The sequence below is a fragment of the Artibeus jamaicensis genome, unplaced genomic scaffold, assembly GCF_021234435.1.
Source record: "Artibeus jamaicensis isolate MK-2021 breed Jamaican fruit bat unplaced genomic scaffold, CSHL_Jam_final contig_519, whole genome shotgun sequence".
In the NCBI taxonomy this organism is placed as follows: domain Eukaryota; kingdom Metazoa; phylum Chordata; class Mammalia; order Chiroptera; family Phyllostomidae; genus Artibeus; species Artibeus jamaicensis.
In genome coordinates this window covers 58684620-58708897 of record NW_026521871.1, presented here as the reverse complement: position 1 = coordinate 58708897, position 24278 = coordinate 58684620, and the positions used below count along the sequence as shown (strand labels likewise).

At 58.3% G+C, this 24278-nt stretch overlaps 1 protein-coding gene across 2 annotated transcripts in view; it reads left to right on the top strand.

The window, feature by feature from the left end:
* The window catches only part of CHL1 (cell adhesion molecule L1 like), a 96481-nt gene that overhangs the window by 49924 nt on the left and 22279 nt on the right, over nucleotides 1-24278 (top strand). For both annotated transcript variants that reach the window (XM_037128687.2, XM_053668947.1), the window contains exons 3-9: nucleotides 4172-4277; nucleotides 5794-5981; nucleotides 11746-11868; nucleotides 12962-13132; nucleotides 14062-14106; nucleotides 15753-15873; nucleotides 18960-19144. In XM_037128687.2, the coding sequence (XP_036984582.2) occupies nucleotides 4172-4277; nucleotides 5794-5981; nucleotides 11746-11868; nucleotides 12962-13132; nucleotides 14062-14106; nucleotides 15753-15873; nucleotides 18960-19144 (939 nt within the window). The remainder of the gene's footprint in view (nucleotides 1-4171; nucleotides 4278-5793; nucleotides 5982-11745; nucleotides 11869-12961; nucleotides 13133-14061; nucleotides 14107-15752; nucleotides 15874-18959; nucleotides 19145-24278) is intronic.

Sequence of the window (24278 nt, the reverse complement as noted above, 5' to 3'; positions counted from 1 at the left end):
GCCAAAGTTTCAAAGTTTTACCTGCGCAGGGGCGAACTCTCGGGGTGCCTCCGGGGACACACGAGTGCCAAAGTGGCTGCAAATGAGAGTCGCGCCTAACGCTTACAGGCTAGGGTTCTTATAGAAACGAGCAAGCAAGGAACTTCCAGAAGCAGAAGGTGGCAGTTAGCTGCTGGCTCGGGGGCTTATGCTGGGGCTCGTGATCTTGCTGATGATTGGCTGGCAGGGCTCAGGAACAGCTCGTGCTCGGGTTAGCCATTGGCCTAGGGGCTCATGCCAGGGGTAAAAATTCCCCCCCCCCAACGGATGTTCCAAGAAGCTATCTGCTTAACTTCCTGGAACATTTGCCCGGGGGTGGGGGTGCAGTCCCCCCACCCAAGCTTGAGCAAGCAGCTAAGGTTGAACAGACAACTTAGTTTTCTTAAGACTATTTCCCTTAGCCCCCAACATTAACTACGTCGCGTAGAAGTCCGGGAAGCCTCCCCTGTGTGGGACGTGGGACATGGGACGATCGGCACGTGGGACGTGACAGACCCCGGAGGGGTCATTAGGTGTCTCATCCGTGAGGTTCAAGCGTGATCGTGCCGTGTTTCCTGCGTGTGGGTTGGAGAGTCATGGCCGCAGAGTCACGGCCCGGTCTGAGCGTGAGCATCTCAGCGCTGGGAACGGCCTGCCGGGCCCCGGAGGGTCAGTCCGGGCCTCAGAAGGCCAGACAGGGGTGCCAGGCTGACGCTGCCCCGGACGTGTTCCGAAAGCCCAGTCAGAGGCAGAACAGAGGGGCCGTCGCTCTGCGCGGCGTGAGGCGTTACAGCCACTGCCGGGGGCCCTGCTGAGGGTGTGACGTGCACTCGCCCATCATGCAGTGCGGGCAGCCGCACGCCTGCGCCCACCCAGGTGAGAGTCCCTTCCCTCTTCCTAAGGGGCCCCACTGGGGGACAGAGGCGAGGTTCCCTCTGAGCAAGGCCAGCTGCACCCCGCTGGCTCACAGACAGGCAGAGGAGTGCCCGCCCATCGCAGAAACTCTGGGGGAGCGGAGGTCATTCCCCCTGAGTAGGGCCTTTTGGTTTGGGGCGGCAACACCCAGTGCAGAAGAGCCAGGTTCCCGGGGGCCCCGTGGGAAAGGGCCACCGCTTCCCGTTCTCCCCGCAGCAGGTCCTGGGCCCTGACCCCACTCTCTGAGGGGACCCGCCCCCCGGCGCCTTTGCACATGGGGGTCTTCAGTGGTGCAGTGTGTAAGGTTTTCCACGGCGCTTGGTCTGATCCGGTTGCCTGAGCCCCTCACACGTTTTCATGCCACACTGTCCTCAGACAACAATTGTTATAAAATATTAATGACATGTTTTCAGAACAAGCGAATATTACCCATTTATTTCAGCGCTCCGGAACATGCACGGGCGGGTGAAACCCGGGCAGGCATTCAATTTGAATGTCAGCGTGTCGGGTGTCTCTGTAATTGGCCTAATTATGGAGAAAGGATTTATAATGTAGAATGTATATTCTTATGACACCCACAGGTGATGAACGCCATTCCCTGAATAATTAGCTATTGCCGAGACTTTACAACCTTAGCAAATTTAGGAGAGAATAATGCCCCGATAAACGGGTTGTTTCCAGTCATCAGCTGATGCTCAGGGACCCGCAGCTGCGGTGCCTGCCCCCCATCCACACCTGCAGCAACATCGAAACACACAAATTCACAAGGAGGTCCGGGCCTGGGCCACTCAGAAGTGGGAGGGAGCAGTACTGAGGCAGGAGTCGGTGAGGACACGGCTGGACTCTGTTGTTGCGGAACTGCTGACGCCCCGGGGGTGCAGCCGGGACTGGGGCTCATGTCCCCGAGGCAGCGAGACTCAGGCACCAGGCGCGTCAGGAGGAAGTGAGGAAAGCTGCAATTTGGAGTTGGGAACGGCAGGGGCCAGCGTCCTGGGTTGAGCAGCAGTCACAGGCGGCCAGCCGTGAAACGCTTGCTTTCATTGGGTCCGTTGTGAGAGCCTTCCTGTCAGCCTGCCGTGGGCTGAGCCAGGGGGCGCCGCAGAGCAGCCGTTTGGTGTGACAGATGCCGCCATTGCCTCTGTCCCTGCACCGGGCCCTTGTTGGAGCACCGCTGGGACCCCCCCCAGGACAGCAGGCAGGCTGGGGTCACGCTGATGGGGCTCTGGTGGGTGTCATTGTGCATCTCATGAGCCTGGCACGTCTGGGGGACAGACAGCTGACCATACATGTCATCACTGATAACGTTTGAGCATCTGAGCAAAACTTGGGATCTTGGCAAACTCGAGTTCCCCACCCTGAGCTCAGTGGCTTCCCGGCAGTTAAGGCTCCTCGGGTGCGACCAGCGAGGGCGGCAGCTGGCGTGCGTTTGGGGCTCTGTGCTGTGAAGCCGGCCAGAACCGGGTGCTCGGTGTAGCGCAGCCGACCCGCGCTCCTCCCAGAGGACTCCCGCGCGGCGTCAGGGCGCAGGCCCCACTGCAGAGACACGGGCGTGACGGGCGTGTGCAGCAGAGCAGGGCAGCTTGCCGCTGGGCCGTCGGGGTCCGAGTGGCAGGAGATGCGCCGGTGACGGCCTCGCGGAGAGTTTGGTGTACGCTCCCGTTGCCGGGTGGGACTGTGACTGTCCCCCTCTCCAAGTCCAGGTCCGAGTGAGCCTGCGTCTTCACGTCCTTACGCAGAACGACTCGAGCAGGAGGTTGGAGCAGGGGCCTGAGAACCCGCGTCTGCCCTGACTCAGAAGTGTGACGAGCGGGCCCGGGCCCAGCGCACTGTTTCTGAGAACACACGTGGTTTAACATGTGACGGGGTTCTGTTAGTTTCCACGGTGGCAGATGTGGTCAGGTGTAACTCGTATGAACAAAGGCACCTTGGCGTCTCCTAGAATTTTGGGAAAATTCAGGTGACCCGAGACCAAAGGACTAAGGACAGCTTCCCCAGCCTGAGCCCCGAATTTCACAAACAGGAGCCGGTGGGGGCTGGGCGTGCTGTGCGGGGCTTGGAGTCCTCCTTGTGGCCCCACTCTGCAGGGTGACGCCCCCAAATCGGCCTCCCTGACTTTCTGCAAATTGCTCTTCTCAGAACATGTTCACCGAAGGCAGGTTCCCGCTGAACCGCCAACCCCCTCATGGGTTCTGTCCCCTGCCCGGGTTTGAGGCGGCGGGAGCCGCGCTCAGTGGCCGGGTGTCTATCAGCGGGGACCATGGAGGTCCGGTGGCAGAGGGTCACGTGCCATGAGCTGTGTCCCCCTCAAGTCTGAGCCCAGCCCTGTTCTCCAGCGTCAGTGCACTGAGCGTGCTGGTGGCTGTGCGCGTTCGGTCCTATGGGGGGTCTTGGGGGGGCCTGGAGTCCCCAGCGGCTAAGTCGGGAAGAGAAGGAAAACTGGTGAGTGGGGAATGGCAGCTGGTGAACAGGCTCAGGGAAGACCACTGAGGAGTAAATGGAACAAAAATAAAGGGGGGGGGCTATGTCTCCCCTGGTAACAATCAATCGGACATTTTATCATTTTAGAGGCTGGTGCTGGGGGTCAGGGCGCTGCCCAGAGTCTCCCCCAAGTGTCTGTGCCTGGAGGTTTGTCACAAGTCGTTGACCAGACACAGGGGAATCTGTGAGGACGTTTACCGAGGTCTGTGTTACGCGGGAAAGGAAAAATGAGAATAAAATCCAACATCCGATAATAAGAGAAGCGTTAGATGTTTGTTAACCACAGATCAGTGGAAAGAAACAGTGTAAAAGTAGTGAATGAAATATAATGTCTGAGAAAACTATAAAGAGAAATAAAAACAGCAGACATGTCAAAATGACGGCGCTAGTGAATGGTGAACAGACACAGGCACTCAGTGCCAGGGATTTCCAAACAGGTCATTTAAAGTTGTGACCATACGGCAGGTTTTCTTCTGCTTTAAAAACTGGTCCACTGTTCTGGGTGGAAACTCTGGGTAAACGGCCACACACGGCCACACGAAGTCCCGGCACCGGATCAGGTCCCTCCGAGTTAAACGCGCTGTGGGAAGAGGCTGTCAGACGGGTTCCTTAACTTTCACTCCTTCAGCACTGCCCGGTGCCTGTCACTGCCCGGCGCCCGTCACTGCCCGGCGCCCGTGTAAAGTGCGTTCTGTTGGAGCTGAAGTAACCTCCCCCGGTGTTGGAAGACTGACCCTAAACACCTCCTTTCGCTATTCAGTCCAACAGGTTCCCACCATCACAAAACAGTCGAGAGTCCTGGTCGCCTTCCCCTTCGATGAGCATTTTCAGATCGAGTGCGAAGCCAAAGGAAACCCGGAGCCGCAGTGAGTGTCCCCTCCACCCGAACGGCTGTGGGACGTGTGAAGCTCCCCCCTGTCTCCCAACTCTGACCGAAGCGAGCTGGTTGCACCGGAGGTCTGTGTGACAGGGGGAAGGGCCGCCAAAGCCTGGTGGCCGCGTCCGTGGAAAAACAGCCTGGCTGATGTTCGTACGATTGTCTGCCAGCGGAATTCATTCCTCAGTGAGACACACGGTCCCGTGTAGATGGTCGGCAGAGGCTGGGCTCTCTGCGCTGTGCGCGGGCCCTGCCTTCCAAGTGAGTCCCTGAGATGTGGGGACAGGGGCGTGTCCTGCTCAGTGAGAGGCAGGTCGTGAAGGCAGAAGCTAGCTGGTTTGTGAGCGGGGTCCGTGCACCGCGTGGGTTACAGTGTGTCTCTACCTGTGCCGCCCGCACTGTCTGGTGAGCCAGTTGCTGCTGGTGTTTTCTAAGTTATCATGGAAGTGTGCCGCCACCCGGGAGGCTGGATGACGCAGCCGTGGCACGTCACTCCCAGTGCTTCTGGTGACGAGCTGCTTGTTACAGTGGGTCATCGCAGTCCCCGAGAAGCCAGTCCACAGTGTCGTACATGTTGGGGGAGGAGGAAGTGTGTGCTGGGAGGGGCGTGGGGAGAATTTCAGACTAAAGTTCTGAGAGGTTCAAAATGGGCAGCTCCATCGTCTCATCCGCTGTGAGTGCTCTGTGTCCCTGATGAAGGCGTGTGATCGGTGGGAACGTGCCATCTGAAATGTGCTGCCACCCAGCAGGGTGCTTTGTCACACTGCCGCTCAGAAGAGGGGAGCAGATGGGTGACTTGAACGGTGGCCCTGTGACAGCGACGCTGTCCTCACCAGCACTGTGGTAACTAGAAAACTCAGTGAGCAAAATTACAAATCAGTGTGGCCTCAGATACGTGACATTTACCGGGGTCTCCAAATGTCAGTAACTGGACAGATTTGAAAACAGTCCTGACTTAAAAAGACCAGGACAAAGCCCAAAGTGCTGCCGATTTGCTGTTTCAGCTGCTCTTTTCCGTGTCCAGGCCGCTCTTACAAAAACGCGGTGCCTGGTGGGGGGGTGAGGGGGGCGCGTCATGGCAAAGACAGGTCTCCGGCAAAGACTCCTTCCGGAGGCCGTGGGGTCCAAGCCCGTCCGCGGGGACCCCGCTGGCTCCCTGAGTGCCCCCCTCTGTAACCTCACGGGGTGGGGGCAGGGAGAGCAGGAATTCACTTTGGTACAGGGACCCTGATTCCCTCCGTGGGGACCCCCACTGGTGACCCCATCGGCTGCCACAGGCCCCGCCTCCCAACACCATCAGGTGAAATCTGGGGGCGTGAACGTTCGGTCCACAGCAGCCCGTAAGGTGATTTCTACTATATCCCAGTAAAAAAAGGGTTTTTTTTGTTGTTTTGTTTTTTACCAGGAATGCTTTGGTTTTGTGTTGAAACATCTGTGCATTTGTGTATAAATACTTCAGGGCGTGTTATGATTTTCTACATCACTAAGCTGAGTTTCTGTTACAGATTCACGTGGACGAAAGATGACAAGCCCTTTGACCTCTCCGACCCACGGGTCATCGTCTCCAACAACTCGGGGACCTTCAGGATCCTGAACGAGGGGCACATATCACACTTCCAGGGCAGGTACCGCTGCTTCGCCTCCAACAGGCTGGGCGCCGCCATGTCGGAGGAGATGGAGTTCATCGTTCCTGGTGAGTCCTGCGTGGGGCACCGGCCTCGGGGGGCGCAGTTGAGGGCGAGGGGGCTGCTGCTCTGGGCTGCGGTGAAGCGGCAGGTGGAGGTTTAACCTGTCGCCCTGTGCCGTCCTGTCTGGGGACCGGAGGACGCTGTCCCGGGCCCGACACCAGGACTCGGGGAGCCGGCGGGCAGCGGAGGTGGCCATCGTCCACTCAGCATCCAGTTCCGCCGCGTGGTCAGACCCTGGCGTTAGGCAGGTTTGGCCGGTTGAGCCTCAGAAACATCCCCCAGCGCCTGGTCACGCCGGTCGCTCCCTCATCGTGCGGATCCCACAGCTCTGGCAGCTGTGCCAGGGCGCGGGCGGTCCCCACGCAGCCTCCCCGCGACCCGCCGTCATCCCCTGGCTGCCGTGTGGGACCCGTGGGTCCACGGGGGCAGAGGACACGGAGCCTCACTTCCGACGAGACACGACGCAGGCAGCCTCTCACCTGCCGGGGGCGGGCAGAGGGCATCGGAGGCCCACCCGAGGTCAACACAGGTGTCTGTCCAGAGAGGAGGGGCAGAGGTCGGTGTTACCGGGAATGTCTGCCATTCACGGTCGGCACAGGGACCGGTAGCTGCTCTCCTATCAAGGTGTCACTTACCCACCATTACCGCCAAAACTAGGCCTTTGTCACCACCACCTTGGGCTCCGCGCCTGGGGCCTCTGGCCGTCGCCTTTCACCGTGTGTCCTTTATCTTCCCTGACCTTTAAGGGACCTGGTGCCATGTGGTTCTAACCAAAGGCCCGGAGAATAAGTGTTTACCTCTGGTCTGTCATCCACGGCCAGGTGACAGTTTCTTCCGGTGTCGTGGACACCGAAGTGAGGTGACTTGAAGAAAGCTGTGGCCCTCGCGGATATGGGAAGGACACACACGCGCTTCCAAAAAACGCCGTGGGAAACCATGTGTCTTGTCCCGAAAGTGGGGGCGGGGACCGGGTTTAAATCGCTGCAGAGGAGAGAACAGGGGCCAGTAAAGACACATGTGAAGTGTGCGTCCCGATTCCGGTAAAAGTCCAGAAAAATGGGAACAGTGGTCAAGCGGTGGGGTGAGGAAGGGGAAGAAGAGTGAGACAAGCAGACACTTTAAAAAGTGGAAACAAATTCAAATACATATCGCCAATTAAAGGGACAAGCAAATGGACTAAGTGCTCCAAATGAGAGAAAAAGCCGTGAGTGATTTACAGCGTGAGGCCCCTCGGATCACAGGACGTGGACCCCTTAGCTGAGAGGAGGAAGTGATGCCCCCGCTGCGTGTTGCTCCCGGAGAGCAGTGGGGCTGCGTCCTGCCCGGCCCGAGGGACCTGGTGTTACAAGGACTCCCCTGGACATCAGCTCAGGGCGTGGACAGGACAACGGAGCGTGTGCAGCAAAAATGGAGCCGCAGGGAGAAGCAGACAGCTCTGTGGTCGCGGCGAGAGCGGTTTTACGGCACCGTCTCGTTGTTCAGAAGCTCGAGCCCAGAAGTCCGTGGGAGGCGCCCGGGAGATGGAAAGGCCCTGCCGACGGCCACAGCGGGCGTGACACCGAATCCCACCCTGGGCGTCGTCCGGGTGCTTGGTGACGTCTCAGGAGGAAAACAGGACCGTAGGCAGTTAAATAGGAATCCACAATAAAGAGAACGTGGAAAAGTCTAGAATCTTTGCAAATTACGGACCATATCTCCAAGTCACTCCTGGGCCCCAGGGAAATGGCAAGGAGACAGGATACGCCCAGAATCCTGGTGGCGGCAGGAATTCTGCCCAGGACGTCTGCCTGAGCGCTCAACTCAGACTGACCCGCTGCAACCCCGGCGGTGAGAGCACCGGACCCCACGATCCGGGCGACACCCCAGAGTCCGAGGGCTTGGTGTGGCTCCCAGGACCCAGGTCACAGGCCGGCTGTGCGGTCGCAGACACGAGCTCTCGACCTCCTCCAGGGAAGCCCGGCCGCCGGCCCCAGGGACTCCGTCTCCCGGCCGACGTGTGAGCGCCCTGTGCAGGACCCTCCGTGGCAGCACAGTTGGTGCTAGAAGCGTCCTGGGGACACACGAGTCCCATCGCAGGGGCTCCCACGAGAGGACCGTTGTGTGTTTGGATAAAGAAGACCACTGGGCAGTGGACATCCATGAACCTGGGGAACAGGTCGGACGTGTGTACGCTGTGGTTCTGCCTGTGGGAGCTCGGGCGTGGGTAAAAACAGATGTTGTCCAGGAGCGTGATTTCCTGTGGTGAAATTACAATGAAAAATGAAACCCAGGGCGTGGCTGTCTGAGGGAACTAGGCGGGCGCAGGGCACCCGGCGGGAAGCCACGGCGGAAGCAGTGTTTTCAGTGGGTGGGCAGTGGGTGGAAGAGCGTGACCTGTTTCTTTCCTTCCTTGCACCCTTTCCGTTTACTTCGCAAACGGCCCTTTTGTGCATGTACAATGAACAGGTGCGCAGCCTGGCCATCTGTCTGCATTCGACATACTGGGCTGATAAGTGGATTTCAGCGGCACGGTGAAGGGCAGGGCAGTGACGTTTGCACTTGGAAGTGACCTCCTGGGTCTGTGTCTGAGGCGCCGTTCCATAGCAAGTGGTAATGAATTCTGGATCAGAAGTGACTGCTTTGGAAATTACGGTCAAGGATCATAAAACTAGATCGCTCCATCTATCATCCTTCTACCTACCTACCTATTTATGTGCATATCCACCCATCCACCCATCAGCTGTTTTCTCTGAAACCGGTTTAACTGAAATAAGATGAGGGAGAGAGAGGTTATTAGAAATCTGCTGAAGGAGACACAGTGCCAGGCTGATCCCTCACCCGAAGTCTGGCGGTTGCTATGGAGACAGAAGAGCGAAGGCAGCAGCCGGTCCTCTTGCAGAGATGGAAATGGCACATTTTGGTCTGCAACTCTGCCTTCCAAGGATTTTTAAAATGTCTTCCCTGGCAGTCGGAGCAGACCCAGTGCAGACCCAAGCAGTGTGAGGGGCTCTGGGGGGGCCCCGCTGGCACTGGAGGTGCAGGCGTGGGGGGTTGGGCTGAGGGATGGGCGGTTGCTTCATTTTCCTGCTGCTCGAAAAGAGAAAAATGAATTAGTTTCTCGGGCATCGTGTTCCGTCTCCCCTGAAATTGCTTCTCCACCTCACCCCTTTCTGGGGTCGTTTGGATTTTGAACAGGACCAGAACCCGGGTACCAGGGGTTTGTGAATCGGGGACCAGCCATAGCTTTCTCCAGCCTGTATCCCTGGATCTTCTCTGACACTGCAGAGATCTGATGCTTTTTTATACCAATAGAAACTCTGTGATCTGAATTTTGTAATTTATTTCTCTCCCTCTTTCAAATTTTCGGTAGTAACCTTGCGGGCTTCAGCCACCTGAGTGCCCCAGAGAGTAAAGCCACTGAAAATCCTGACCTTGTCCCCAGAGACAGGAGCCTCAAGGGCACACACAGTGCCCCGCTCGCGACCACCCTGCCTCGGGTTGGCCAGGGGAAGAGTCAAAGGAGCGGCCTCCACCCTCCCAGTCACAGGAGCAGCCATTTAGTCACTGGGTTCCCAGAGGCAGCGCGGAGAGTTGGTCTATTATTCAGCAAGTCTGTGAGCCCTCCTCCGTGCCGGCCGCTTTCCTCGTGATTTAGGGTGCTGCGGGGGGTTCCGTGAGAAACGTCTGCCCCGTGGGCACGGCCAGAGGGCCTGGGGGAGGTGGGCTGTTTCCTCCCCTTCACCATCACAGCCCCCTGTGGAGTGAAAATGGTAACGTTCGATTCTGCTTTGCCTGTGCCGGGTCGCCCTCCGCCAGGGCGGGCCGGCCTCGGTGACCCGGCTTCTCTCGTCCACCTGGGCTTGGGCGGAGCTTCTGCCCGTGTGACATCGCCAATGGCGTCCGAGGTGTCATTTGGATACCACACGTAGCCCCCCCCCCCCCGTGAGCAGTGGGGGTTCTGCAGCGGTGGACGCCCGTCTGGAATGAGCTGGGAGCCCGGCGCCTGGGCAGGGTGGTCGTTTGGAACCGATTTACACCAAGCTGCATGTGTCCCAGCTCAGCGAAGCCCGTGCGTCCCTCCAGACCAACACAATCAGCGACAGTCATCGGCGGGGGTGACTTTCAAAGGGAGGTGTGTGTCTTTAGCTTTTTGAGTTACAGCAGCCTCCATGCCAGCTGTTGACTTATGGTGATTAAATTTCGCATTTTTCCGTGGGTGTCAAAATGTTTGCTTTCTCACACAGCATCGGACTCATTAAATGGTTTCAGGGTCAAAGAGTCAGACCTAAAACCCCTGAGAAATTACTGTCCTTTGTGATACCAGTTCTCAGACCTTGAATTACTGCACGTATAAATATCCTTCCCTGTTTGCAGATGCAGGGATTTATAGAATGTGGCAAAGGGTCTGGTGGACTTGTAAATTTTATTTTTCTCATTTTTTTTAATCGTTGACACCTCGGAAGCCAGGTGAACGGCACAGTCACATGTGCGGAGTTGGGATTTTGTAACCTAGATTGAATTGACACGGGATGGGCGTTCCTCCCTGGCGACAGGATGCGTTTGAACCATCAGGTTTTCTGAGCACTCGGAGGGGGCAACCTTCCTACTGGGGCTTCGTGTGTCTGATTAATCAGCGGCAGCACGATGGACTCAGCAGGTTGGGTGACCGCCCCACGACCCCACCGACTTCAGGGCCAGTGAGCCCTGGGCTTCGGGTGAAGCGGTCACATGAAACAAGGGGTGAGCACCTGGAGCGCTGGGTAGGGCCAGTGTGTGAGTCACCACGCGTCACAGCCTGCGGTAAGGCTGTCTGCACGGTGACTCGGAGGGCGGTGGCTCTGGGTCAGAGGCTTCAGCAGGTGGGCGGCGCTGCTGTTTACCTGGGGACCCGAGCCCAGTGCACGTGCGGAGCAGGCTTCCTGCCTCTCTCGGGGAACCGCAGGGCTCCCCAGGCGGCCGTGTCCCAGGGGCATACACAGACCTACCAGGGGAAATGTGCCGGAATGGGGAACGGGGGGGTGTGGGGGGACAGCGGGGACCGTCCCGTGACAGAAGCCTGCCGGCCCACGTGGCCAGGCAGTGTGAGGACCACCCTGCACCCTGCGACGCTAGGCTTTGAAGGGCCCTTGATTTTGGACAAAAAGCCAGTTGGTGCAGCCAGCGGGGGCACCGGCAGGAAGTGTCAGCAGCTTCCTGGGCAGGAGAAGCGCGAGCTTCTCAGGGAGGGGCCTGGCGAGATGTGCGCAGGTCTCTGGGGGCCCTGGTGGTCTTCCCCGAGCCGCGGTTTGAGCGCGAGCTCCAGCGGTGGAAAACCCCAGTGCATCCCACTCGGCGAGCCCTGTTAGCAAATCCCTTCCTGGGCCCTGCTCTCCCACGGGGCCGGGGTGACTCCGTGATGCCAGCTCCCCTCACAGTGGAAAGGCCCTGATGTGACGTGTGAGCAAAACGCATTTTGAATGTTCTTAAAGCTGCCGTACAAATACTTTCATGAAAGTCCCCAGGGCTGGCGCTGGGGCCCGGAGCCCACTGCCCGGTGCAGAAAGGCAGGTGGGACATGTGTGGCCACACGGACGTCTCAGTGTCAGAGTGCCCTACAGTTCCCAGGTTCCTGAGTGTCCTTAAACCTGTGTGGGGGGGTGCGCCCTCTTCTGCAGCGGAGAGATGAGAACCAGGACTGCGGCTGCTGAACTTACTGAAAACGGCTCTGATTTTTTAAAAGAAGGTTCACTAAAATATCGCTTATGCCTTTGAAAGTTGTAACACAGTGTCTTCCGATGGCTTTCTCACCAGACGTCCCCAAATTCCCGAAAGAGAAAATCGAGCCCCTGGAGGTGGAGGAGGGGGACCCCGTGGTGCTGCCCTGCAGACCCCCAGCGGGGCTGCCCCCCCTGCACATTTACTGGATGAACATCGGTAAGTCGCGTCCGTCCCCTCGCCATGGTGTCACTCGAGAACACAGGGCAGCAGCGGGTCGCCTGGGTGGACTCGTCACATTGTCACTCTGCGTGTCTGCAGTCTGCTCCGAGTTTGAAAGCTGCCCTCAGTGTGTCTGTGGACTCGAGGGGAGCCCCTCACTCTGTCCCCGCTCGGGGTCGAACCTGGGAGGGGCAGAGGCTGGCGAGGCACTCGCATCCGTGCCCAGACCACCCGCCCATCTCTGCCACGGGGGCCATTTGGCGAGGGCTCTGCAGGTCTGTTGCCGGCCTGTGTCCCTGTTTCAGCAGCACTTTGCCCGCTGTGTGCCGGGGCCCGCAGGGCAGCGGGCATTAGCCTTTGTGGTTGGCTTTCCAAAGCGTTTGCTGGCTCTTGAGTTGAAGTTCCAGCTTCTAGCAAAGCCCACGTCTAGTACGTGTCTTAGCGGCGTCTCTAAATGTTCTCTCCCGTGGCCTCGGAGGGAAATGGTGACGTCCCTACAACCCTCAGAGGAAGCTCAGGACGCGACTCTCAGCGGCAGCCAGACATCTGGGTGCTGATCCCTCGGGCGCTCTCGGCTGTGTCCAGGAAAGAGACGGTCCTTTCTCAGAGACGGCATCGGGGAGACCGCTTAGAAAGCAGTGTCACCCTAAGAAAGGAACAGTGGTCACTAGGCCGTTGTCTGAGTCGGACCAGTGTTCCGACACACCCTTCGCACCCCCGAGCAGAAGTGGGGGCCCCGGGGTGGGGTGGGAGCTCACCTTCGGGTCCCGGGGAAGAGCGGGTTCCCGGGCAGGTCGGTTTTCTCCTCCTTGCTCACCCTTCTCAGCGCCTGTGCTGAGACCAGGGACGGGGAGAAGCTGTAGGAGGGAGACGAGAAGCAGTAGGGCACTGCGCCCACCCCTCTGAAATTTTTACCTACCGATTTGAGGGCAGGGAGAGAAACCTTGGGTTGTTGTCCCACTTTTCGACACGTTCACTGTTGGTGCGTGAATGTGCCCTGACTGGGGACCAGACCCACAGCCTCGGCGTGTGGGGCCCACGCTCTAAGGAACGACCGTCGCCCCATTTAACGGCGGCTGCTTCTCCCCAGAACTGGAGCACATCGAGCAGGACGAGAGGGTGTACACGAGCCAGGAGGGGGACCTGTACTTCGCCAACGTGGAGGAGCAGGACAGCCGGAGCGACTACTGCTGCTTCGCCGCCTTCCCCAGACTGAGGACCATCGTGCAGAAGATGCCCATGAAGCTGACGGTCCGCAGTTGTGAGTACAGGTGGCTCCCCTCCCCCGCCAGGGCCACACACACACGCGTGTCTGTGACTTCGTCCGGGCCCAGGCCCGCGAGAGCGGGGCCGTGTTTTCCGCCACGTCTGGTTCAGCTCCAGAGACGCCTGCCCGGTGCGAGACACCGGCCCTTGCAGCTCCGCGGGGCCCGGTCGCTCGCAGCCAGAAAACCACGCCTCCCTTCTCAGTGCAGTTAGGGCACAATTTGTTCCTGTTTAGACTGAGGGGAGGGAGGGAGGAAGAGACGGAGAGAAACTTCAGTGCGGCTGCCTCCCATGCGCCCCCTACTGGGGACCTGGGCTGCAACCCAGGCGTGTGCCCTGACTGGGAACCAAACCAGGGACCCTTGGGTTCTCAGGCCCACGCTCAGTCTGCAGAGCCACACCAGCCAGGGCCAAAGGAGCACCATTCCAATTGCCATCTCGCCAAGCTTTTCTGCCTTCCCCAAATTGACCAAGTTATTTGAATTGCTTCTCGTGCCTCCTCGGGCCCGGGTGCCCACGTGGGAAAGCATCTCGGGGGGAGAAAGAACCAGACTGGAAGGGCAAGATGGTTGGTGCGAGCTGGGCCGCGGTGGGTGTGGCCGCGCCCCTGTCCGCCTGGGCGGCGACTGTTTCCTGGTTACACGTGACTCGCTGTGCCAGGGCCCCATGGCGTCAGCCTGGGCTCTGTTCCCCGGGGTGACCTTCGCACCCTCCGCACCCGGATCCATCGTCGGGGGTGGTCCGAGGTTCAGCTGTGTGTAAGCACCGGTTTCCACTGCTCCGTAAAGAGCACGTTCTAGCCAGGCGTGGTCACACCTCATCTTGTGATGTTGCCAAGAACGAACTGTGACTTTTCATTCTTTGTTGGCATCGGCACCCACCATTATGTTTGTGAGTTTTTTTTCTTCCATTTTTTCATTTCAGTAAAGCATAACGTCCCGGGTCCATCCACAGAAACTGGTTCCAAGGGTAAGTGGACCGTGGGTAGAGAGCCGAGTGCCCTCGGCCGGCGGCACTCAGACGCGTTGGTGTTCAGCCGTGGTAGCTCGCTGTCATCTCGGAGTGTGGGTTTTTCCTTTAGTCTCGTCGTGAGTCTGTTAAAACACCAATGTTCGTGTTCGGGGAAATCTCTCAGCATCGAGCTGTCTGTGACACTGCCTTCAATTTGTGCAAAAGGGGTGACACTCAGAAATGCCTGACTGTTAGATAAATATAGCCATGAGTTTATTTGGAATATAGTTCACACGCACGGACACGTGTTTACCACGTGTGAAAGTGCGTAGTTTCTGCGGAGCAGTCATTCCGAGTCTCCCTGGGGGTCTCACGGTCAGTAGACATCTGGCTGGTGGCTGTCACGTGCAGAAAGGAAAATGAGTCGATGACAGTGAAGAGGCCGTTTTTCCCGCGGGACTTCCCAGGACACCTCCCACGGGCCTGCCTGTCCTCCCCAGCCCTGAGCGTTTCCCAGTCTCGCTTGCCCGGGAAAAATTTCCCATTTTTTCCTGAGCCGGGGGAGGTCTTTTCTGTTTGCACCAGAGCTGGCGTTCCGCGGAAGTTGCCGGAGCGATACTCAGTGAGCTCGCTTCTGTAATGTGAGGGGCCGTGAGTGTGAGTGTGGCCAGTGGCCTCTGTGTCACTGGGGCCAGAGGTGTGGTTTCAGTGTCTCCTGCAGTGTCAGCGGGGCCGAGGGGCCACCCGGGGGCACCCGCAGTCTTTGGAGTCCACAGCTCAGACATGGGCGTTGCACCTTCACAGCACATCAGAGACACAACTGTCTTAATATGGCACTTAATGACATGTGAACACAGACATGATTTATATTTGCGTCAGCATGAACACTCATGTCGCTAACATGTAACATGAACTCTCTGACTGCAGTTTAATGGTGCTGTTTGTAACGATAGTCTGAGACACGCCCGAGGGGAGGCTGGGCAGCCGGGCCCCCCACGCTGAGGGCGCAGAAGCCAGTGAGGCGGACTCGGGGAAACACGGTCCAAAGGGGCGTTGAGAACGGAGGCCCCTTCCTTGCCGTTGCGTCTGAGAAGTTTTCCTGGGGAAGTTTTTTTAAATCGCACACTTCCGTGTGCGGTCAGCGAGGCCGCCACAGGCCTGTGCGGCTTGTGTCCCTCTGACCTGGAGACGCAGGTGTCACGTGAGGACTGCGGTGAGGTCACAGACGCCCAGTGTCCGTCACCGGCATCCCGAGTGAGGGTCCTGGAGTCTGCAGGGCCGCAGGGCCCTCGGCTGGCACTCAGACGCGTTCAGTGAGACAGACACGCACAGCCACCGAGCGGGGCCAGTGGGGCAGACGTGCGGGGCGTGGAGTTACAGCCTTGGTTCACTGAAGGGCCTCTGTCACGGGACTGGCCATCCCCCCGTGTGCCCTGCACCCGAAGGCGTGGCAGTGACACGCTCCCTGGCCCTCTCTGCGTGTCTGCCCCAGCCTTGGGGGCAGAGGGAGTCCGGTTAAGTGGCCGTGTGTTCAGATGAGGGGCGAGCCTGTGTCTCCGTGGCACTGGCACACGCGTGGGGGGCGCAGGGTCACGTGTGTTTTGGTGGCACGGGGGTTGGGCTCTCAGTTTGAGAAAAACAGGAGACTTCTCTTTTCTGTTTAGCGAACTCCATCAAGCAGAGAAGGCCCAGGCTGCTGCTGCCGGCCGCCGAGAAGGGCCCCGAGCACCCCGTCACCGTCCTCCGGGGGGACACGCTGCTGTTGGAGTGCTTCGCCGAAGGCCTGTGAGTGGCCCGTCCCGGCCGTCCCTGCCGCAGTGTAAACGGGGAGACGCCCGTGGGGGCTGCACGCACGGCCCGGTCACCTCCCCGTCCTCCTTCGGAGTGCGCTGCCGCACCTGCGGGGCACGCGGCTTCCACCCGACTCCCGGGTTCAGGCCAGGGCTGGGCCGGATTATAATTCCAGCGCTCTGTCAGTCCGGGGCAGCGTGAGCAGAGGCGGTGAGGACACCGTCCCCTGAGCTAAGTCTCTGGGTGTCCTCCTTGGAGCCCAGGGTCCCTCTCTGGGGTGCTGGTCTCACTCCCGCCTGCGGGCCGTGCGTGCTGCCCCCGCTTCCCGTTCCACCTGCCGCCCCTGCCCCCAAGGAGGTCCCTCCATGTAACTTCAGGGGGGTTCGCAGGAAAACGGAACCCCCGGACTCCCCCACCTGGAACAGAAGAACATGTTTCCGATCCTCCAACAAAAGCCCGAGAGGCTTCCCTGGGTCCATGTTCTTAAAAAGTAAATTGACTGGGGACATGCAGGTTTCAAGGGTACATTCCCACGACACATGGTCCGTGTATTCCATTGTGCATCCACCCCCCCAAAGTCAGGTACGTTTGTCACCCCGTGTGTCTTGAACTCGTCGCCCTTGTAAACAGGGTCACCTTCTGTGACCCTTGCTCAGGCAAGGGGGCCCTCGCCCGGCCTGCGTCCGCCAGGCGGTCCACCCCGGGCCCCAGCCTCCGCGGAGGGCCCCGGCTGCTGAGTTTGTCCGATCTGAGCTCGGGGCTCCTGGCAGCTGGGCATGTGGGTGGTGGGCGGGGTGTGGGAGGTGAAAGGTCACGGCCTTGCAAACTCAGTGTGTTTTCTGAGTGGGCAGCTTCCCGTTAGACCTGAGAGGTGGATTCTGGTGGCTTTATAGCCCCTGCACCTTGGGAGCGCCCCCTTCTGTCCGGGAGGGCCCTGGCTGGCCGGTCTGTCTAAACAAGCCCACGGGCGTCCACATACTGACCCGGAGATGGGGCCTCCCTCCTGGGGAGTCCGGTGTCCGCTGTGCGGGAAGGTGACTGTGTGGGGTTGGGGGACAGTCACGGTGGGAGCCACGGCCCTGCCTTCCAGTCACACGAGTTGGCCCTGGAGGAATGACGCCCTCACGGGGGTCACCGCCGTCTCTGAATTCATAGTCGGTATCCCCACGCGGTCAGTGATGTTGGGGACGCAGAGTGGTCCCTGAGATGGGACGACTCCCGGCCCCTGACGTGTGACTGAGGGCCCCACAGGTCCTGTGAGTCGGGGGGGCGGGGGCGTGTGGCCCGCAGTGGGGCCCGCAGACAGAGGGGAAGTCGGGCTGGACAGCGACCCGAACGAAACCCTGAGCCTTCCACGTAGTGTGTGCTTGTGTAGTAACACAAATTAAGCAACACAGTTTTCTTCTGATCGTCAGCGTTCAAATATTGTCAGTAAATCTTCCCTAAATTAAATAGAAAGAAAAAAGAACAAATTTGGTAAGGACGTGGCCGAGCCTACTCGCAGGAGTGTGGCTACACGGCCCCGGAGAAATGATGCTTTACGGTCGCTGATACTTATAACCATTCCTTCTCTTCTTCCAAGGGGTAGGTTTTAGAGGATTAGACTCATTTTCAAAGACTGGCAAAAAGCAAGCAAACACACACACAGAGCCTTTGCAGAGAGCGAATGCCAGCACCGTGAGAGCCCGGTTTGGGGGGAACCGGGTCCGGAGCAGCCTGCGACCTGGCGTGTTGCCGTTTTGACAGATGGGCCACAGGCAGGCCGTCCGCAGGCTCCGGGGAAGCACCTGTTCAGTGCGAGCTCGGGAAGCCGGGCGGTGCACTGGCTCGGCTCCTGCCCGCCCTCCCGCAGCGGTTCCGCTCTGGGGGCAGGACGTGCCTCTCGCGTGGGGTGAGAGAGCTCAGGCGTGTGCAGGTGGAAGGTCCTCCCCGTACCTGCAGTGGCTGTCTGCATCCGAGTGACTTAGCCACTGCCTGTCCGTGCCACCTGGGATCATCGGCTGGAAGGATAGTAAGCAATTCAGTGATTAACCGATAACTGATTAATTTGGCTACATGCGCAAATTCCGAGAATACACTATTAGGGACAGAGAAGGGTCGGCAAGAGCCCAGGGAACAGCACAGTACTCGGTGACAGAAAGGGCCCACTGAGAGCCAAGGCTGGGTCCGGGTGTGCCACCTGCCCGCCTGGGACCACAAGCCCATGAGTTAACTTCTCGGAGCCTTGTGGGAAAAGGGTTATAACAAGCCCCAACTTTAGAACCCACTCAGCACCTTTCACTTGTTAAAATGTTTTTTGTTGATAACAAAAAGAATATAGTGAGGGATAAAGAGCAGCATCAATAAAACTGGCAAGAAGGGGTTCCTTCCCCTCAGGGCCCGGCTGGAGGGGGCGGAGGACACGCCGCCGGTTCCACTCGGCCCATGTCATTGTCCCTAACGTCTGCATCACAGGGGCCCTGCTGCCTGCTTGTCTGGCTCCATCCCCACTCCCGTCCCCTTAGGAAGGAGGAGAGAGTGACGGCTTGTCCGTTTGGTCCTTCTGTTTACTTTCCGCTTTTCCCTGCATGTGTTTTGGGTGCGGCGTCCGGGCTTTCCCCGCCACGGCACAGGTTCCCTCCTCTGGGCCTCCCCGACCGGCTCCCCCCGGGCCGGCCACTCCTGGGCTCTCTGCTCTGAGCCATATTCTGGAGAATCAGCTTCCGCGGGGGTAGAGGGGTCCCACGGCCGCCCCCGGCTGACAGCGGGCTCTCTGCTACCCTGTCGTCCAGCCTCACGCAGGGGAGGGGGCTGTGACTTCAGGCCACTCCGGGTCGCCCACAGGGAGGCTGCACACTGGAAACAAACCTCGGGCTGTTTCCGTGCGTCTGTCCTTCATCCAGCCACCCCTGCCTGTCCCGCACGCAGGCCCTGCTGACGGAAGAGACAGGGTTTGGGGTGCAGCTGAAGGAGGTGGCGATGGCAGAGGCCTGAGCTGGCCCAGGGCGGTGTCGGGGACGAAGGGAAGCCACGAGGTCTGTCCCACGGGTTCGTCACATTTTATTTTAAAAGATGTTTGTCGCTTACTTATTGTTTTGCAGACCGACTCCACAGATCGAGTGGAAGAAAGTGGGAGGTGATCTACCAAAAGGAAGGGAAACCAAAGAAAATTACGGCAAGACCTTGAGGATAGAGAAGGTCTCCGACGAGGACCGAGGACGTTACCACTGCACGGCCACCAACTTCCTGGGGTCGGACACGCACGACTTCCACGTCACGGTCGAAGGTACGCTCGCCGCCCACGCTGGCACGTGTCTCCGTGTAACAGTTGTGCGGAGTTGCACGCACAGCACACCCACACACGTGTGAATGCAGGTGAGCTCCTCCCACGTCTGGCTGTACAGTGGGCCCTGCGCCTCCCACTTCCATCTGTCTGTGAGTCACTGCGCAGAGCCACAGAGGAGGGGACAGGTGACGAGGGAGACCTCACGCGCGGGACCCAGCGCCGACGGCTTCCAGGGCTTGTTCAGACAGCAGCTGAACAAGCTGGTCCCCCAGGTCAGCCATGGAGAGGGCCCTGCACTGGGTCCGGTCATGAGAGAAGGGACTTTGCCAGGGAAGGAAGGGTCACCGTGGGCCAGCCAGGCGTGGGCTGCGCTGCAGTCTGCCCTGAACGTGCTGCGTCCTCCACGACTTCGTGCCGCCGTCTGCGCCGCGGCTTCTTCCCCTGTGAAACGGGCGGGGCAGACAAAGCGCTGTCCGGGCTCTTTCCTGGACACCTGTCTGTTCTTTCCTGTCCACAGCCTGGGGCGAGGTGACATTCACAGGGTTGGTTGGGCGCAGTGACACCGCCTGTCTCTGGAACGGGCGAACAGGCGCAAACACACACAACACGGAGGCCCTCTCCCCGGAAACCTGAGCCTCGACCGCAGTGCCGTGCCGCTTGTAACGAGTAACGTGACGGTGCTTTGGGGCATCCCAGAAGGAAGCGGGTGGTGACTGGGCGGACGGAGGTCAGGGCCCCTCGTCGTAGTCGGGGAACTCAACGGACGCAGACCGTACCCCTGGGTCCGATCGCACCGAGGTCCTTGTACGAGGCCGTGCCCTGGGGTGATGCCTGGTGTGCAGGTCGTAGGCCCTGTGGTCTTCCTGTTGAAGGGAATCGTCCCTGTTGGCGTTTGGGGACTGGCGCTCTGGGGCTTCTGTCTGTATTCTGGTCAAGTTCACCTCTAAGGCCACAGTTTGCGTGAGGAACTCCCACGCCAATGCCCCCTGTGTCAGTCAGTGGGAGGAAATGAAGACTCAGACACTGGTGGAGCCTGGGGGGAACGGGACCCCGGGGCGGGGGTGTCACACTCCGTGCGCAGACACAGCAAGGCCAGTCGGGAGGAAGCCCACTGTGCACACAGAGACGGGCTGGTTCCCGCAGCGTCCGTCAGTCACGGAGGAGCTGGGAGAGGAAGGGCCGGAGAGGGCACGGGGTCTGCATTTGTGGTCACCGTCGGCGACCAGACCGTGTGGTCACCCCGGGCGCCGTCCCAGCACCAACACAGCCCGGGCGCCAGAGCCTCTGGTTGCCCGCTGCTCCGGCTGCGCGTTGCTGACTCCTGGAAACCCTTCCAGATGGCTGGAGCCGCGCTGCCGAGCGGAATATTTTAACAATCTGGCCACGGCTCCTCCACTGCAAGATCAGCGTTGAAAAGAATTGCAAGGGTTGCAAAAAAAAAAAGTCAAGGATGTAAAATCGATTACTCAGTTTGAAATGTTGATGTAGGACTCCAAAGAAATACAGGTTTCCTGAGCAAATTGTCCCCGCTATTCATAGAGCAGCTATTAGCACCATTGAGATGCAAATACTGTTTTTACTGGGAGCAGTTAATCCTTCCCCCTCAATGGGAAAGCGCCGACCGTGCCCTGGGCTGCGTGTCCCGGCAGCTGCCCCTCCCGAAGGCCCGCGAGGAGCCGCCGAGGAGGCTTGGCCTGTTTTGCGGGTGAGAACAGCGAACATACAGCCGTCATCAATCTCACGGGCGGGCCAGCGCCCTTTCATTCGGCCTTCTCCTGCCTTCCTGGACCTTCCTCTTTCCCTCCTTTTGTCTCTTGCTTGGAAACTCGCACCAGGGTCAGGAAGGGGGGCTGCTGCGAGCGCCGAGCCCTTCTGAAAGCCCCATTGTGCCACGGCCGCGCGTGCGCGGTGCGGTGCTCGGGCCCTCCGCCCGCTCCCCGCGCGTTCCCCGCGGCCCGCCCCGCACAGCCGGGCGCGGCGCGTCCAGCCAGGAAGGGCGGCTCTGGGGGCCTCTGGGTTTTCGGGGCCTGCGACCGACCTGCGGGGGCAGAACAGCAGGGGCCCCGGGGTTCGCAGCTCCGCTCTGCTCTCCAGGTTTCCGTGTGTGGCTGTGCTTATCTAGCTCAGAGCTCCAGTGACTGTGCACGAGTGCACGGCAAACACGAGTGAAAGCATGTCCTCACATGTTCACTATACATGCATCTGTCATGTCAACACAAGACCTATCCAAGTTGGTAGATGACATCTATGGGTTTGTCTGAGCCAAACTGACGACAACGGCCAGGAAGGGAACTCTCAAGGGACGGAGACGATGCCCCGGAGAAGGCAGTTTTGCAGCTTGTTTTACAGGTTAGAGTCAGAGGAGGCGGTGTGAGGGGTTACGTTCACCGGTGGGGGGAGAAGGGGGCGGGAGGAAGCAGAGCGGGAAACCCCCGGGTTGGACGCCGAGTGGAGTGGAGAGACGTGCGCCCCCTTCGCGTTGGCGAGCACTGACCGGTTAACGGTGAACGTTCACGGCACCTGGAGATGATGCGGGGACAGGATGATGACGACCAGGGGCTCTGGGGCCTGTGTCCCGGTGCCTGGCTGTCCCGCAGGGGCCTGGGCACGGGGTCCCTCTGGCGTCCCGGAGGCGTGTTATCAGATGCACGGAGACCGGGCACAGGCTCAGTCGGGGCGAAGGCCGACCTTGGTCAAGGGCGACACCTGCAGGCCTAGGTCGTGACCCCGCCCTGACCCGCTCGGAGTGCGGAAGTGTTCCTTTCAGACCGTCCTGGGTGGTCACTCTGGTCTCCGAGTCCCTGAGGCGTCGTGCAGGCCTCCCCTGAGCTTGTCGGGCTCAGTGCGTGGCCCCTTTTCGTCCGTATTTATATTTGTAACATGTAATTAATATATATTAAGTCTATAATTATTATAGGATAAATATAATACATTCTTATATAACTAATGTATAAGTACACTGATATATTAGTTATATCATTATGTATTACATTAATCATACATCTATTATATGTAAAGTATAATATATAAAGTCTAAAAGTTAATATAACTATATGAAAATGACACCTAAAACATGAGAAATTCAGTAATAAAAATATGACCCCAATCCCACTGAACTGATTATTTAAAAATACACCTCCCCCAATGATATCATAAACTTTTGAATCATTTAGGACTTTTGAAATTTTAATACTTCAAAAATTCATGGGGAATATTTAGTAATAAGAAGGTATTTATACCTACTTCTGTATCCATAGTTGTTTCGCCTTTTAAAAGGGGGTTTGTGAATTCAATGACATTCAGTCACTGAGGTGCTTAACAAAGCCGCGTGTTCAAATGACCAACCTGTTTCTAAAAGTGGCAGTCGAACCCAGGTCTGGAAAGCACACGGCCGTTTTCACTTATTCAGAATAGGCGTGTTGAATAGGAATCTGTTCCTGAAAAGCGGCCTGTGTGTTCAGTTGCGGGTGCCAAGTCTCCTTTCTAGTGGCAAACATCTCTACCGAACGCACCACACTCTGAACGTTCAGACGTTTGCCTCCAGAACGTGCTAGGTTCTCAGTAGAGATGCATTGTCATCTTAGTTCTAACTTACCGTTTTGGCAAAGGTTCCGGCGTCTGCAGTTTCCTCGGTTACCGCCGGTCTCAGGACAGTGCAGAAGCGACTGAGGCTCAGCAATGGCTTCTCCTGCAGCGTTTCACTCTTCAACCATCTGGGCCCTTCTCTCGTGCCTTCCTCCTCTTGTCACCGGCTCCTACCTCGTGGGAGCAGGGCCATAGGCTCTCGCTCTGGGGTGCATCCCCACTCTCTGCCTCGTGGGACCCCAGCCACACTGTGGCCGGGTCCTCAGCCTCCTGGGATGTTCTTTGTGAGCCACACGGGAGGCTGGAGGTTACAGGTGACTGGCCGTCACAGGGCCTCCCTGGTCCCGGCCTCCCCTCTCCTCCCTGGGCTGTGGTCCCTGGGGTCTCTGGGGACGCTCTGACCCGGGGCGTGTGAGCTGCAAGGTCCCGAAGGACCAGTAGTTGTGTGCACATGCGGTACTTCGATCCCATGGGCCCTGGCCCAGCACGTGTGTCTGCCCGTCCACACAGGCTTCTCCCTGTGATGAGCACCTCTAAGGCCTTCTCTCTCTCAGCAGCTTTCAGACACGTCACACAGTCCCCACAGTCCCCGTCCCCGCTGACCATCACGTCCCCGAATCCCTTCGCTTTTACACGCTCGGAGAGCTTTCCGATTGGAAGGTGATGGTTTTCGTGTCTGTGGGACTTTTACTCTCGGTCAAATATTTGATCATAAACGTGGTTTATGAAAAGACAAAAAAAAGTGAGGATGCCATAAAATGCGCACACCCATGCAAAAAAAAACAGAAGCCGTCACCTCAGGGAGAGGTACGCCGTTTATAATTTGACTATTACATTTTAAACTAAATATTTACAGGTTGTAGATTATGAATTCAGATCCTTAACTTGGGGTTTCAGTGTGAAGTTCATACACTGTGGAACAAATACCAAAGCACTTGAACTTGCCAGGATTTCTGGCATATTTTTGGTTTTCCTGATGAATTTATAGGTGTTTTTTTCATGTAGCCCCTTTCCCCTCCTTTACGTTGAAACAATGCTTAAATGAAAGTTTTCGTTTTCCATATCCATGTGGTTTAGAGAATTACCGTTTTTAACTAAAATGGAAATCTGAACGTCTCAGGGAAAATAAGCCAGCGGCACTTGATAGGGGTTAGTCCCTGCAGGAATCGTGCAGTTCTCCGACACCGGATTGTTCAAACCATCCGCACTCTACACCTCTGACTCGCTTCTGGCACGGCCCAGCGCTTCGGGCGACAGAACCCGGCCGTGGTGTTTGCGCTGCAGGCAGTGTCTCGTTCCGCACGGGGGCGCCCTCGGAGCGGCAGCACCACGGCACCGGGCACTGGAAGGTGCACGCCGCTTCCATGCTCACAGGGCAGAACGGAACCCGTAGTTTAGGCTCCCTGCCCCTTTTACAGAGAACTCTCCGGGAGATGGTGTTTCTCACATTCTTCCCCAGATAAACAGATACAGAAATTACGGAAGTGCTGAACACTGAAATCTTATTTAAAAACGCCTTTAATAGCAGCAGGCTTAAACCCTGGCTGCC